General features: G+C 52.5%; 1 protein-coding gene across 3 annotated transcripts in view; it reads right to left on the bottom strand.

The window, feature by feature from the left end:
- IQSEC2 (IQ motif and Sec7 domain ArfGEF 2) overlaps positions 1–14,562 on the bottom strand; it is a 75,922-nt gene that overhangs the window by 10,234 nt on the left and 51,126 nt on the right. For all 3 annotated transcript variants that reach the window (XM_010970679.2, XM_074359251.1, XM_074359250.1), the window contains 6 exons: positions 8,977–9,238; positions 7,731–8,132; positions 4,337–5,232; positions 2,822–2,983; positions 2,217–2,339; positions 1,070–1,236 (listed from right to left, as the gene is read on the bottom strand). In XM_010970679.2, coding sequence (XP_010968981.2) covers positions 1,070–1,236; positions 2,217–2,339; positions 2,822–2,983; positions 4,337–5,232; positions 7,731–8,132; positions 8,977–9,238 — 2,012 coding nt within the window. The remainder of the gene's footprint in view (positions 1–1,069; positions 1,237–2,216; positions 2,340–2,821; positions 2,984–4,336; positions 5,233–7,730; positions 8,133–8,976; positions 9,239–14,562) is intronic.

Genomic DNA, 14,562 nt, shown 5'->3' with positions numbered 1-14,562 from the left:
CAGAGAGCTTAAAGCCCAGTCGTGCACACCCCGACAGTCAGCAAATTTGTCTTGTCTGTTTGTTTTTCCTCAATTATAGTTCCCTCTTTCATTTCTATTTAAATAATCCTAACATCTGTGCCATTTTTAGCAGGCTGCTCTTTGGTGAGAGGCAGGGCTTGACATCAGTACAATAAGCTGAGAAAAAAGGTCAAGGTGAAATCTTTCATCTAGCACTCAAGACCCTCCTAGACTGGTTTCAACTGACCTTACCCACTGGATGGTCCACCGCCTCTCCACTGTTCTCCAAACAACTTTATGTTTTCTTATCTCTGTGCCTCTGTTATTCCTACTGCTAGGTAAGCCTCCTCTATTACCATTCCGTCACATTCTCTGTGTCAAGACCTACCTTAAAATGAAAATACTGCTTTCTTCAGGCAGCACATTGGAAGTGGGTTCTCCCTCCCCTGAGCTCTGACCGTACCTTTGGCCCTGCTGGTATTGCAGTTCGCTTCCTGTCTTGTGCTGGGTGTCTGATACTACAAGTCAGTCTCTCCCATAAACCAGGGGTCCTCTTGGGTCAGGGATTGTGGCAGACACCACCCCCCACCACGGTCCTTAGTGCCCATCACAGGGCCTGGCACATGGGAGGCACTCAGTGTCCACTGCCTGGCTGGCTGGTTGGGGGAGTGAATAAAGGGATGCATGAGTGGAGGAAAAGGTACCTAAAATAATTAAATGAGCCTTTATGGGCACAAATGAAAAAGGAAGGGAAAGAGGGAGTGATGAGTGAACGGACGCATGAGTGACTGAATTAGTATAAGTCCTGTAAGAGCCAGGGCTTTTATCTTCTGTTCAGGACCTGCTCAGTCAATATTCAGCGTGGGAATGAGCGAATGGACAAATGACTGACTATTTGAGTGAATTAACAAGTGAATGCCCCGGGAATACCCATCCTTGGAAGAAAGTGAGGTTAACTTCCAGGGAGCAGATACGATCTCCCTCATCCTTCCCCACTCCCAGTACCCAGGCCATTTTCCCTTCCCAGGTGAAAGACAGGAAAAGCCATGGGAGGGAGGTCTGGGGTCACCTCTCAGGTTCTTGATGAAGTCATCTAGTTTCATCTTGCGTTCAGCCTTGACGCTGGGACTGTACATGTCGGTATTGAGGAGGATGATGGCAAAAGCAAGGATGAAGATGGTGTCTGGGTTCCGGAACTGGCGCACGAGGGCTGGGTTACACACACAGTACCGCTGGCTGTGGGGCAGGAGGGGTCAGGACCAGGGTCAGGCACCAGGAATCTCCACCTACCCACCATCCTCCCATCTGGCTCCACCAACTCTCTCTTCCAAGACATACTCCCGAACCCTTTGGGTCTGTCCTCTTTCTTCAGAGTTGCCTCAAGACTAGCATGTAAAAATCATAACCACTACCCTGTATGGAGCTTTGCCAGGGGATTTATGTACACTGTCTCACGTAAGCCTATCACAGTCCTGCAAAGTAGCTGTTAACAGCCCCATTTTACAGATGAAGTGACTGAGGCCCAAACTGGTAAGGTAACTTGCCCAAGGTAATAGAGCTGGTAAATGGTGAAACCAGGATGAAAAATCCAGATCTTTCTGACTGCAAAGCAAATCCTCCTCCCATGACGGGAAACAAGTTCTCTGTAACTCTTCTGTTTCTCCTCTAAATACCCGCAAAGTGGTGGAGCCAGGATTTATACCCAGGTCTTCCTGATCCCTGAAGCATTCACAGAGGAGAATAATAGTTAAGGGCATGGGTCATGGAGTCAGATACCCTTGAGTTCAGATCCTGGTTCCACTCTTCAGTCACTGTATGACTCTGGGCAAGTTATTTAACCTCTCTAAAGTTGCCATTTCTCATCTGCAAAATGGGAATAATAACAGAAGCTCCTACCTCACCAGGTTGTTGTGAGTATTCAGTGAAATGATATGTCAAGTGTCAAACTCAGTACCTGATACCTGGCGAGTACTCAATGAACATTAGCTGTTGTTGCTAATGCTGTTGTCACTTTTTGGGTGCCCAGGTCCCAGCTACTGAGCTGGATACTTTAGGCACATTACCTCGGATCCTCACAACTGCCTTGCAAGAAAGGATTGATCATTTCCATTTTCCGGTGAGGACAGTATGAGGCTCAGAGAGGTGCCTCGTAGGCACATCCTACACTGCCTGCCAAAGTAGGAAAGGGAAGTTTCTGGAGTGGGAAAGGGGCCCACCTGAAGGCTTCGATGAGTCGTTCCACTTTTTGGGCCTCACCCTGAACTCGGATATGGGATTGGAATTTCCGGAGTGCGTCATCCAAATCCATGGAGGAGAAGTCCATCTCATCTACCACACAGCTGAAGAGCGGAGAAGTGGGTGTAGCACTCAGTTCCCCTGAAGAAAACCTCTGATCCACCCTGACCTGCTCCAATGGACAAACCTCCCCACTAACAGACTTCCAAAATCTGGACCTATAGCGCAAGCAAGTCCTTGCAAGGATGGAACACTGGATATTGAATTCATCCCAGAACATCAAAGCCAGACACATGGTTCCTAAGGGTCCTTTCCATCAACCCACTCATTTCAGGGATGGGAAGACTGAGGCTCCAAGCAGGCCATAGGACAAGCATGCCTTGCCTGGGGCCATCTAGATGACTTTAGGACTAGAGCCAAGAGAGATCAGATCTCTTTAGGGCAGAAGGGTAGGGGAGCAGGAAGGTCCAGTCATCCTGTTTTGCATAGTTTATCTGAGCAAAAAGGACAGGCTGCCCCTTCCCTCCCTCCTGCCCTCCTTTTCCAGGAACCCCTGGCCCAGCCTGCCCCAGCCTGGGGTCCTCACTCCAACACGTCTCTGTTGAACTGCTTCTGCCGGTTCCCGAGGAATTCCCCTATCATCTGCCGACTGAGGCCTTTCCGTTCCAGGATGAAGTGAGCCACTCCCACCGGCGTGTCTGACAGGAAGCCCCGCTCAATCAGATACTGGATACCCTTCTCTGGCTTCCTGCAGAAAGAGGGGAGGTAGATGAGATGACTGTCCCCCTGGACGTCTGCTCTCTGTCTCATTTCTTGAACTAATTTTGGGCCCAACCCTGGCCTCAGAGAACCAAGGAAGTCGAATATATAATTTGGTCCACTCCCTTCATGGTATAGAGGAGAAAACTGAGGCCCAAGGAGTCACTTTCCCATTTCACAGAGCTTCAGAATTTCAAGTTATCCTCAACCCAACTTACTCCTTCACTGGAGTCATGCTACAATTGAAAGAAAAATGAAGATCTAATAGAGCCTGCTCTGGACCAGGCACTTTGATATTCCCTGCAGGCACGGAGGAGTCCTGGGAGAAGGCCTGAGCTCCAGGCTAAGCCCTTCTCTCCAGGGCACAGACCCTCATAGTACAAAAGAAATGAAATGATTACTTTGTCCCCCTCCCATATCCCACCCAAACAAGTTACCACCCAGCCTCTGTGAGTGTTTCTGTAGATAAGCTGCTTTCTAGTTTTCACTCGGCCAAATCTGGGTCTGAGCTAGCCTACATTCAAAACCCCAGAGCCTTAGGACCCCCACAAGGCTAGAATTTGGAAGATTCTGGGGCCACAGGAGTCTCAGATCCATCACTTACCATGCATGACTTGGGACAATTCCCTCTACTTCGCCAAGCCTCAGTTCCTTCTCTACAAAATAGGGACACTACTATCCACCTTGCTGAGTTATTGTGAGAACTCAATAGAGGTGGCCGTGTCTAATAGGCTATAAAGATGTAAGGCCTTTGTTTTCTAATTAGCTTCTAATCAAATGTCACATTCCCATTCCACTGCTAAGTACCTGGTATAAGACCAGGTACCTAGAAAGAGCTCGGTCGGAGTCACTGAGTCTTCCAGCACAGCACCCTGCCCCCTACACCTCAAATATCCACACCCTGCTAGTTAACAGATAGAAACACTGAAGCCTAGGGAAGGAACACACCTTGCCCAGGGCTACACAGTGAGTCTGACCGAAGTCTCCTGTTTCTCAGAGCAGGATTCTTTCTATGCCATATGGCCTCCCAACCAAAAAGGGAAGGTGGGCAACCCAAGGTTCAGAATCTATCCTATAGAGAATGAACTAGGGCCGAGAGGAGGAGCATCTCACCCAGGATGACACAGCCAGGCAGAAGCAGTACCAGGGCTAGAACTGCCTCTCCCCGGTATGGGGACAGCTGTCTACTCCTGTCGCCCTGTTGCCAACCCTTTTCCCTGAACCACTGCTGGAGAGAAATACCACCCACCCAATGAGAGGATGGAGGAAGCAGGGGTCAAAGGGGTCAAAGCGCCCCCGGCAGGGTAGGAAGGGGTGAGGAGGTGGGCAGGGGAGCCCGTACTTATTGAAGAGGTTGAGGCCGATTCTGTAGTGCCGCCTCTGCACCACGTCGTTGTTGAAGGCTGGTGAGTCCCAGCTGTGCCTGGTCTCCCGCTGGTATGTCTGCTTGCACAGGCCGGTGGCTGGAGGTTCCCTCAGGCTGTCCCGCGAAGAGGAGCCAGAGCTGCAGTTGATGGTCTCGTTGGAATTGCTGGAGCTCTCAAGGCTCTCGTTGTCTCCACCATCAGAGTTCTCGCCTGCCGCCTCGCATTTCCCCAACCTCCGACCCCCAGCCACACCACTGGGCCCAGTGCCACTGTTGGGGGCTGGTGGCAGGGGCCCTGGCGGGGCTGGGGCTGGGCCCTCTGGGGCTGGGTAGTGGCGGTGTGGGATCGGGGCCCTGCCTGGTGGCCCCTTGTGCTTCAGGGTCCCATGGGGGCTGCAGCCATCGGCCTCATACACCAGCTGACGGTGGACAGAGCCGCGATCTGAGCGGTCACTCAGGTCCACGGAGCTGTCACTAGGAGGCTCAATGGTAAGCAGGGGAAGGTGGGCAGCCCGCAGCCGGAAATCCCGGCATTCCAAGCACCCGGGACCCCGGCGAGTGCCTTCCTCACGGCTACCATCTTCCCGGGTCCCTGGTGGCACTGGTGGAGGAACTGGTGGGAGAGGGGCCGGCGCCCAGAACTCAGGCCGGCCCTGGGGTGGGGGCTCTGTGCTGGGTAGTCGCTCAGGGGATGGTGGGGGAACTGGGTCATCCAAGTAGAGGGGAAGGTCACTGAAGGATGTGGCTGAGCTGTCCTCTTGCTGTTCCTTTGACTCTCGCTTCTCCAGTTGGGCTGCCCCTGGCTCCTCAGACATGGGCCCTGATGGGTGGCAGTTCAGGGCCTCGTCAATGGATTCAGCCAGAGACTTTACCTGTGTGGGAGAAAAGGGGAGGAGGGAAAGGGAGAAAAAGGAAGGAAAGAGGAAGGATGGTGGGATGGTGGAAGGGTGGGAACGAGGGAGGTAAATAAAAAGGGGGACTCTTCTTGGTGGGGCAGCCAAGAAGAGGGCTTCCCCTCCCCCACATCCACAGATTCTCTGCAGTTTATAAAATAACTCCCAGGGAGCCATTGTGAGCTCACAGGAGCTGGAACTAATGCCCACAAGTTCTCTTCTCAGATATCTCAGTACCTCCCTTTAGGTCCGTATAGACCCAAGCCAAATGCCACCTCCCCCCAGTTCAAGCCACATTCCTACCTCTGCCATTCCCTAGGGTATACCAAAATCCCAGCTTCCTCTGGGCACCCAGAGCCCTCTGTCTGGTTATCTCCTAGAAAATCCATACTATTTAGCCTTGAGAATCTGGACCACAGCTAGTAACTCTGCCTCCCTGTGGTATCCAGCCTCCAAACTGGCTCCTAATGATTCCTGCCTCCTGGTAATCACACCCTGTGTACCACACTGTCCCAGGGTTGGTCTAGGGGATCAATAGCATCCAGGAGAAGTGATGGGATAACACTTCCGAGCTGAGGTTATGAAAGACTGTAGTTTCCATCTTGAGCACTCTTGCTCACTTGTGCTCCCTCTCTCAGACCCCTTGCTCTGAGGAAAGGCATACCATGAGCAGTCCTATAGAGATGCTCATGTGGTAAAAACCTGAATCCTCCTGCCAACAGCTGAGTGAGCTTGGAAGCAGACCTGTCAGACCCAGTCAAGTGTTCTGAGACTACAGTCCCACCCTACAGCTTGATTGTAGCCTCATCAGAGACCCTGAGCCAGAACCACCAGGCAAGCCATGCCGGGATTCCTGGCCCTCAGAAACTGTATGATGATAAATATTTGTTGTTCAAGCTCAGTCTTTACATTCATTTTTAAGCTACTAAGTTTTGGGGTCATTTTTTATGCAAAAATAGATAATCAATACACTTCCCCATCAGACTTGGGTCAGCACTGAGAACTGGGTCCAGGCCTGGTTCCTCGATCTCTCCACCAGACTGTCAGCCCCATCCCCCTTGAGAGTCCCAGGCCAGGTTTCTCTCTTTTTAGCTCAGGTCAACACATTGCTTGACACAAAAGAGATGTTCAATTAAATGCCTGTTATATGAATGAATAGATGAATGATTTATTTCCCTTTAACACTTCTTTCCTTCCCTCTACCTGCGCCTGACCCCCCACCTCCAACACACACACACACACACACTCTTTCACTAACTCAGGGAAGTATGCCCAGGCTGATGGCAGGGCCAGATCACAGAGGTTAGAGCACAATGATTTCTTCTCTTATAAAGTTTCATTCATTCATTCATTCATTCATTCAACAATTTCTGCCAAATATCTCTTCGCTTTTAGGAAGGAAACTAACATGTACTTAGCAGCTACCATGCTTTCAGATATATTACTTAGCTGAACAGAACCTTCCAAACAGCTCTAAAAAGAAGGTTCTATCTCCATTTTATTGATGTTTCAGTGAGGTTAAGCAGTTTGCCCAAGGTCACACAGCTGGGAAATAGCAGAACTGGGATTTGCACCAGCTATGCTGACACACCCCAAGCCTAGAATGATCTCCCACCACTATTACCCCCTGTTACATTTCCACACTGCCCTGCTTTTGCTGATGCAATGCCTATGCAAGCAGCACCCTCCCGACTATCTCTAACTTGTTAACTCTTAACTGCCTGCTAAGGCCCAGCCCCACTGTTGTTTTCTCAAAGAAGCCTGCTCTCATCCTCCCAGAAGAAAGTTTCCTCTCCCTCCTCTGCATTCCCACGGTACTATATGTGATTCCTTTCTCACGGTTCTGCGCACACTCTATTTCAGGAGACAGTCATGTGCGCATGTGTCTGCTATTTCCTACTGACCGGCCTGGGAGGTCCTTGAGAACAAGGACCCTGGTCAATTCATCTGTCTCCCCCCACAGCACCCAGCACAGAGCTGGACCATGGTAGTGTGGTATAAGGGAAAGGTCATGGGTTTTAGAACCAGACAGAGCTGAGTTCCGATCCAGTTTGGAAAAGTTACTTCATGTCTCAGGGCTGCTGAGCCTTAATTTCCTCCTCTGTAAAACCCGGATAACAACCCCCATCTTGCAGGTCATTATGAGGCATATACAGCACCTGGCACAGAATAGGCGCTCATCACCTGTTAGTTCGGCGTTGATCTGACAGTGGATCACGTTCCAAAAAGTGAGAACCTTAATTTTCTGATGTGTTCTATACACCCAGATTTTGAACTTGCTTGCTTAAACTATATGATTTTTTTTTCTCTTGTCAATTCTTCCTCACCATTCCCACAGTCCCTACTCAGATAGTAGCTATTCGTTGTTAGCAAATGCTTGTTGGGCAACTTCTTTCAGTTTGCAGGATAGGTAAAAAGTCGTAGGGGTAGCCAGAGCATGGGGATGGGGAGGAAAGACCCCTTTCAGGGCTGCTGACCTGTTTGGAGAAGGAGTCCTCGAGCTCTGTGATGTCATTAGAAAACTCTCCAGATGTGGTGACGGAGCTTCCCCCGCCATCGATGCCCCCTCCACAGGAGCCTCCATACGGGAGCCCCCGTTCAAGCCGGTGGCTCCGGGCACCAGCCATGGCACCCTCGTCCAGCGAGGCAGGCTTGCCCTCGAAGTACGCGGGGTTCTGTGCCTTTTCGTATTCCTCAAACGAGAACTGCATCCGCATGTTGGAAAGGATGATACGGCGGGACATGCGACTCTCTGAAGCGGAGCTGCGGAGCCGCTCAAAGTTCTTGTTCATGCGGTACTGGCGGAAGGCTGTCTGGATGGTCCTGGCAGCCCTGCGGCTCAAGAAGGAGCCCCCATATTTCCTCTCCAGCATTTCCACCTGGTAGGGGAGGGTGGAGGGGAACAAGGTCAGAAATTCACTCCAGCCTCCTCATCTCCCTTGGCCTCAACCACACCACCGCCCAAGTCACAGCTAACTGCTTACAGCTGCCTGGATGCACCAGGCTGGGCTCTCAGTGTCATGTTCTCTCTTTAATCTCAGACAGCACATGCCACGTGGGACTGGACTGTGGTTTTCTTTTTTTATTGACAAGATGTAGATGCTCAGTATTTTTTTTAAAAGAGAAAACAGAAGGCAAAAAAAGGAAAGAAAAAAACAGAGAGCAAGAAGGACAAAGAGAGAAGAGAGAGGAAGAGAGGGAGAGAGGGAAAGAAGGAAGGAAGGAAAGAAGAAAATTGGTTCTCTTAAAGTCCCAATAACTGAGCATAAACACAATTAACATGTTGGGATATGTCCTTCTAGTTTTTCTCTTCTATACATAGTATTTTGTGTCCCCCCCCCCTTTTAGCTAAACAATATCTTGTGTGATATATGTCATATATTGTAACACACTGTTCCGAAACTGTCAATTTCTGTGTGTGCTTCTCCTACGAAACTGAAATTTTTAAGGACGGGGTCCAGGTCTTATTCATCTTTCCATCTCCAATACTTGGCATGGCACTCACTCAAAGTTTGCTGAGTGAACACGAGACTCAGTGGCTGCATGGTGAATGGGTGATGCGGCCCCAGTGGGGTGAAGGGTCCTGGAGCCAGTCTTCTCCCGTTGCAGTCTCACTATCCCTCCCTGGACACCACCTTCGAGTGCCACGTCCCAATCCCTCCCTTGGTCCTCCCACACCCCCACCCCCACCCCGACTCCTGGCCAGAGCCAGCTCCTCTGCACCTTCTTGTCCTGCAGGTCCGTGGAGAGTTCATAGCTGTCCGATAGGGCCTTGGAGCGTTTTATCTCCTCCTCCTCCTGCTTCCTCAGGGCCACACTGGCTGGCTGGAGGCGAGCCCGCTGAGCCCAGGGAAGGCCCACCCCAGCAGGGGGGCCCCCCATGTGGCTGCTGGTGGGGGGCAGCTGGCTCAGCCGGTAGGGGGGTTGGCTCCCAGGACTATCAACCGCTGTGCTCAGGTCACTGCCTGGGGCATCACCCTCCACACTGTGGGGATGAGATAAGATGAGCCAGGATGTGGGAAGAGGAGACAGGCCTGCTGGGCCAGACTGAGTGAGGGTGGGTGGACCAGATCCCTTCCCACTCCCCCATCCTCTCCAGCTTCCTCACAGATACAGGGACCCCAATACTTAAAGTCTGGAGGGAAGTCCTACCCCGCAAGCTGTCACCTCACTGTCCTCACAGCCCCTTCCCTTCAGGTCCCATCTTCTCCCCTTCAGCCCTGTCCCCTCACAGCTCCTCCCTCAAACGTCCTCTCCCCACTCACACACCCCATCCCCTCAAAGCTCCATCCTCTTAGATGCCTTTCCCTCAAGCTGGGTCTTCTCACAGGCTCGTCCCCAGTCCTACTCACAGCCCGGTCCCTTCATGGTCATGTCCCCTCCCAGCCTTATCCTCAGACCAGTTTCCTCCCAGTCCTGTCCCCTCAAGCCCCTTTTTCTAATCGTCCCAGCCCCTACCACCTGCGTTGTCCACACCACCCCCCTTGATGGACCAGTTCCCTGACATCTCCACCCCTCCCCCCAGGCCTTTCCCTCACAGCTCTGTCCCCCACATGTGCCTTCCTCCCAGCCCAATCCCCAGCACCATCCCAGATCAGCCCTGTCCCTGGGCCTGAAGCCCACTCCTGCCTTCTGCAGTCCAGGCTCTCCTCTGCCTGTTCAGCCCAGCCCCCCTCCAGCCCCACCCCTGCCCTCAGCAGCCTGGACTCTGCCCGGCCAGTTCCCAGGGTTCCCTTGGCTGCCAAGGCACGGGCTCAGTGACAGTGGGAGGCACCTCCTATCCAGCATCCTCACAGGTAAAGAGCTGCCCTGCGGGGCAACTTCCTTTTTCTCCTCATGGCCTCCTCTGCTCAGCTGGGGGAGGGGGGGAAAGGGTCTTGAGGCCGAAGAGTAGCAGGAGCTGGGCACTGGGTCTTGCCCGCCCTGGTTACCCCGAGCTGTTGTTCTGCCAGACCTGCTCTCATGGTGCCATGGCAACCAGGCTGCCAGGGAACTCAGGTGGCGACAGAGCCCAGGCGCCCTGAACCAGCAGGCGGGCATGGTGAGGAGCCACGGAGACGGGAACCAGGAACTGTGGAGGGGGGTTGTGGGGGGGACAGGCGAGGGAGGCATGGAGGGGGTTGTGGGGGGAATGGGTATGGCTGGGGCCTAGAGAATGATCTGGTGTAGGGGTAAAGGGGCTCTTGGCTGGTGAAAGGGTTAAAGGGCCCCTCCCCAGCCCCTACTTGGCAGAGGCCAGGGCACAGAATGAGGGGCAAGCTGGAGTGGGTTTAGAGGGGCTCCCAACCAATGTAGGAGCTGGAGCTGCAACAGGCCTGCCAGCCTGGCGGAAGAGCACTTTGGGCTGGGGTCTGGCTGCAATGGAGAGGCTGCACCCATGATGCTGGGTCCCAGGGGGCTGCAGCACTGGCGCTGGCTCCACCCTGGTGGGAGCTACCCCCATGGCTCCCCCTCCACCCTCCCAAGTATTAATCTGCAACACTGTCGGGAACAGGGCGGAAACAGACTGAAGGGCTGCCTCGCAGCCCAAATTCTCTCTACTGGGCCTCTGGGGCCTGTGACGTCCCTCTTTGGGGGTCAGACCCAACCCAGCGCCCCCCAGGCATCTAAGATGCTCTTTTTCTCCCCCTCAGGACTGCAGGATTGCACCCACCAACCTCTCAAACCTCTCCCCACCCAGCACGCAGCTCCCAGTTTTGATAAACTGTCTCCTTTGTTCATGAACCATTCATGGCTCCCACCGCCCACAAAAGACAGCGCAAGTTCCTTATTCGGGCATTAGAGGTTCCTCCAAGAGACAGCAGCTAACGCTTACAGAGTACTGTTCTAGCATGTCCAGGCCCTGTTCTTACCACTTCACATTTAATAACTTGTTTACTCTTCTCAACAACCCTAAGAGGTAGGTATTGTTACTTAGTTTCATTTTATGCATGAGAGAAACTGAGACCCAGAGAGGTGAGTAACATATCTATAGTCACACAGCTATTCGTGATGGAGCCAGGATTCAAATCCAAGCAGTCTGACCCCAGAGCTCACATTCTGAAACATTAAGCCATACTGCAGGCTTGGCTACCAGCCCCTCCACCCCATCCACCCTTCTCCCCACCCCAAGCTGGTCCAAATCCTGTTTCTCCCCAATACTCCTGTAACGCTCCACCTTCAAACCTATCCTCACTGGACTTCCCACCCAGAATTCCATCCCTATCAGCTTCTGCCATCTGCAATCTGAGAACCACCTCTGCCCCCCTGCCCCACCGCAATCCCTAGTTCCATTCAGATTCAGGTCATATGCCACCACTAAGAAGCCCTCCTGAAGCCTGCCTCCAGCCAACACTGATTGCTGATTCCATTCGGGGCTCCCACACACAGCACATGTCTGTCCTTCTTTTTATGGAGAAGGTTAGCTTTGGCAAAGCGTGACAGCTATTTGTGTTCAAGAGTCCCAGAACAGGAAGAGAATTTGATAATCTCCTCGTGAGCACAGAGCACAGGGCCTGGAACAGAGTAGATGCTCAGTAAAAGCCTGGAGGGAGCAAGTCAGCGAATGAGCTCTGGCAGCTGTGCTCAGAAAGCCTCTCACCTGAACTTTGACCCTCAGCCTCCAGTCTCCTCTTCCCAGTCCGTTCTCCGTCTGATGGCCAGAGAGAGAGCTTTCCAGAGTGCAAATCTGCCCATTTTGCTCTCCCACTAAAACCCTTCCACAGCTCCTCCTAACTCATTCAACAAACAGCAAATGAGCATTGTCTACGTGCCTGGCACGGTGCTAGGTGCTGGAAATAGAGTCATGAACATGACGTGTAAGAGGTGACATTCTAGTGGGAGAAGGAGACTATAACTATATACTATCATTTCAGGTAGAGACAAGTGCTAGGAAGGAAAATACAGCAGGGTGATAAAAGGTGCTGTTTTAGAGGTGGTGTTCAGGGAAGGGCTTTTGGAATAAATGGCACAGAACCAGAGCCCCAATGGAAATGAGTGAGTGAGCTGTGTCGTTATCTGGGGCAAGAGCAGTCCAGACAGGGGGGAGAGCCTGTGCAAAGGCCCTGGGGTACAACCGTGCCTGGCATATTTGAGGACCAGCCAGGCGGCCAGTGTAGCTGGAACAGAGATTACGAAGGAAGAGTGATAGGTAAGATCAGAGAGGTCATGGGGGCCAAATTGTGAGGGACACTGAGCCCACAATAAATACTCTGGCTTTTGCTCTGATTGAGATGAGCAGAGGAGTCATTTAACTTAGGTTTTACAGGCATCATTATCCAGAGGATAACCTCCAACTTCCCCACTATAGCCATGGATGGTTCTCTTGACCTGACCCCTGCCTCATATACCCTCTGCCCCTTTACCCCAACCTGGCTACCTCCTGCTCACCCTTCAACGTTTAGCTCAGGTGTGCCCTTCCATGCCTGCCTGACCCCTCCACATAGGATGGCATACAGGTCCCTCCTCTGTGCTGCCATAGGGCCCTACAGTCACCTCTATCCCTAGGGCAAGGGCATTAGTTAGCTCATTGAAGCCTTGCAACTTCTCGAGGCAGGCGCCATTAGGCCCATTATATAGATGAGGACACTGAGGCTGAAGGTGATGTAAACTTGCTCAAGGTCACACAGCTGTTCAGTGAGAAAGTCAGGATGCGAACCCAGGGCCCAGGCCATCTTCTCATGACATCTCATTGTCTCTCCCCACTTCTGGCCCCGGACTGCCCCTGGCTCTCTACTCTTTGCCCATTCCCTCCTCGAGAGCTCGCCCTCATTTTGGTTACAAAGGGAATAGTGGCAGGGAGGTCAGGCTGTCAACACAGCCTCCCAAAAAGGACAGAGCTTGAGGGCATTGCTCCTGACATCATACAAGTGGCTGAAGAAGAGCGACCTGGGGACACGGAATCCCTTAACTCAGAGCCCCCAGGACACTCAGGAACATGCTGACCACATGGAAAATCCCTCTTCTCTCTTACATACACTCATATTCATTCTGTCTCTCTGTCTCTCTCTCTGTCTCTCTCTCTCTCACACACACACACAGAGAACATGTTGTGCAGTAACAAACTGGGCAGACCTAAATTCAGGTCCTGACTGCCATTTACCAGGTGTGTGAGCCTGGGCGTGTCCCTTTACCTCCACGCACCTCAGTTTCTCATCTGCGCAGAGCTCAAAATAGAATTCCCTCTTTGGATTCATGGACTTCAGAAAGGGCCTGGGAGACCTACCTCTCCCTGGACTCCTCCTAGCCAGGAGCAAGAGCAAAGAAAACACATATGCACACCTGTGCACCCATGTGCACGGTCTGCTGGGCTATTCTGTGAGGGAAACTGGAGAGCATCCTCTACAGCGGTGGGAATAACCACGTACCATATATAACCACAGTATGAAACTGAAAGTTCTCAGGGCTGGGGAACAGAGGAAGTGCTGGGGGGAGCTCAGGAGAGAGACTCCTCCTGCTACGGAGGGGCAGGGGGCGGGGCTGGGGGCCGAGGGGCTGTGCAGAATAAAAATAAACTTGCACTTCCAGTGCACCTTCCCTGTGTCAGGCATTTTCCGCACATTATTTTAACTGCTTGGTAAACGTGAAGGAAAAATTAGGATTCCAATTTTGCAGGTGAGGAGAAGGCTCGGCGGGGGAAAGGAATGCCAAAAGTCTCAGGGCTAGCAAGTGGCAGAGCGGGGATTCAAAGCCCAGAGCCTGCGCTGTTTCCTCTGCTGTCTTGAAGGCTTTCTGCGGGGAGGAAGCTATTGAACGGGTCCTTGCCTAGGAGGAGTTGGTAGAGATGAGGAATGAGGGACCTTGTGAGCCAAGGCACTATGATGGGGAGAAGCAGGGCAGAAGGGGCTGTAGGGATTCAGGTTGACCTGCCCCTGGTGGAGGCACTGACCCACCCCAGCTGCTGCTCCTAATGGGAGGTCTCTCTCCCTCCTTCCCTTTATTGGCATTGCGAGGAGCCAGGCAGCCAGCAGGGGATGGGATCAGGATGCAGTTGCCATGGAAATGAATGGGGGCTGTTGCTATGGATACCATAAGATTAGGGCAAGAGGAAGCTAGGGATGCTGAGGACTATCCCCATGACAACTTGGGCTGAAAGGAGGGGACCAGAAGTGAGAGACAAGAAAACAAGACAAGGAGGTCAGCACACCTAGATGAGGCCAAGGGCACTGGGCTCTGGAGGAAGACTGGGCAAGAAGACCGGACCCAGTGAGGGGTGGGGGCAGAGGGGCGGAGGAACTCCAGTCACCTCCCTCTCCTCCGACAGCTCTTCTGCAAGCTGTTTCTGCTGCCCAATCCCAGCACCACAGAGATTCCAAACCTGAGGACAGCCCA

The sequence above is a fragment of the Camelus bactrianus genome, chromosome X, assembly GCF_048773025.1.
Source record: "Camelus bactrianus isolate YW-2024 breed Bactrian camel chromosome X, ASM4877302v1, whole genome shotgun sequence".
NCBI classification, from domain to species: domain Eukaryota; kingdom Metazoa; phylum Chordata; class Mammalia; order Artiodactyla; family Camelidae; genus Camelus; species Camelus bactrianus.
This window is presented reverse-complemented; position numbering and strand designations above follow the sequence as displayed.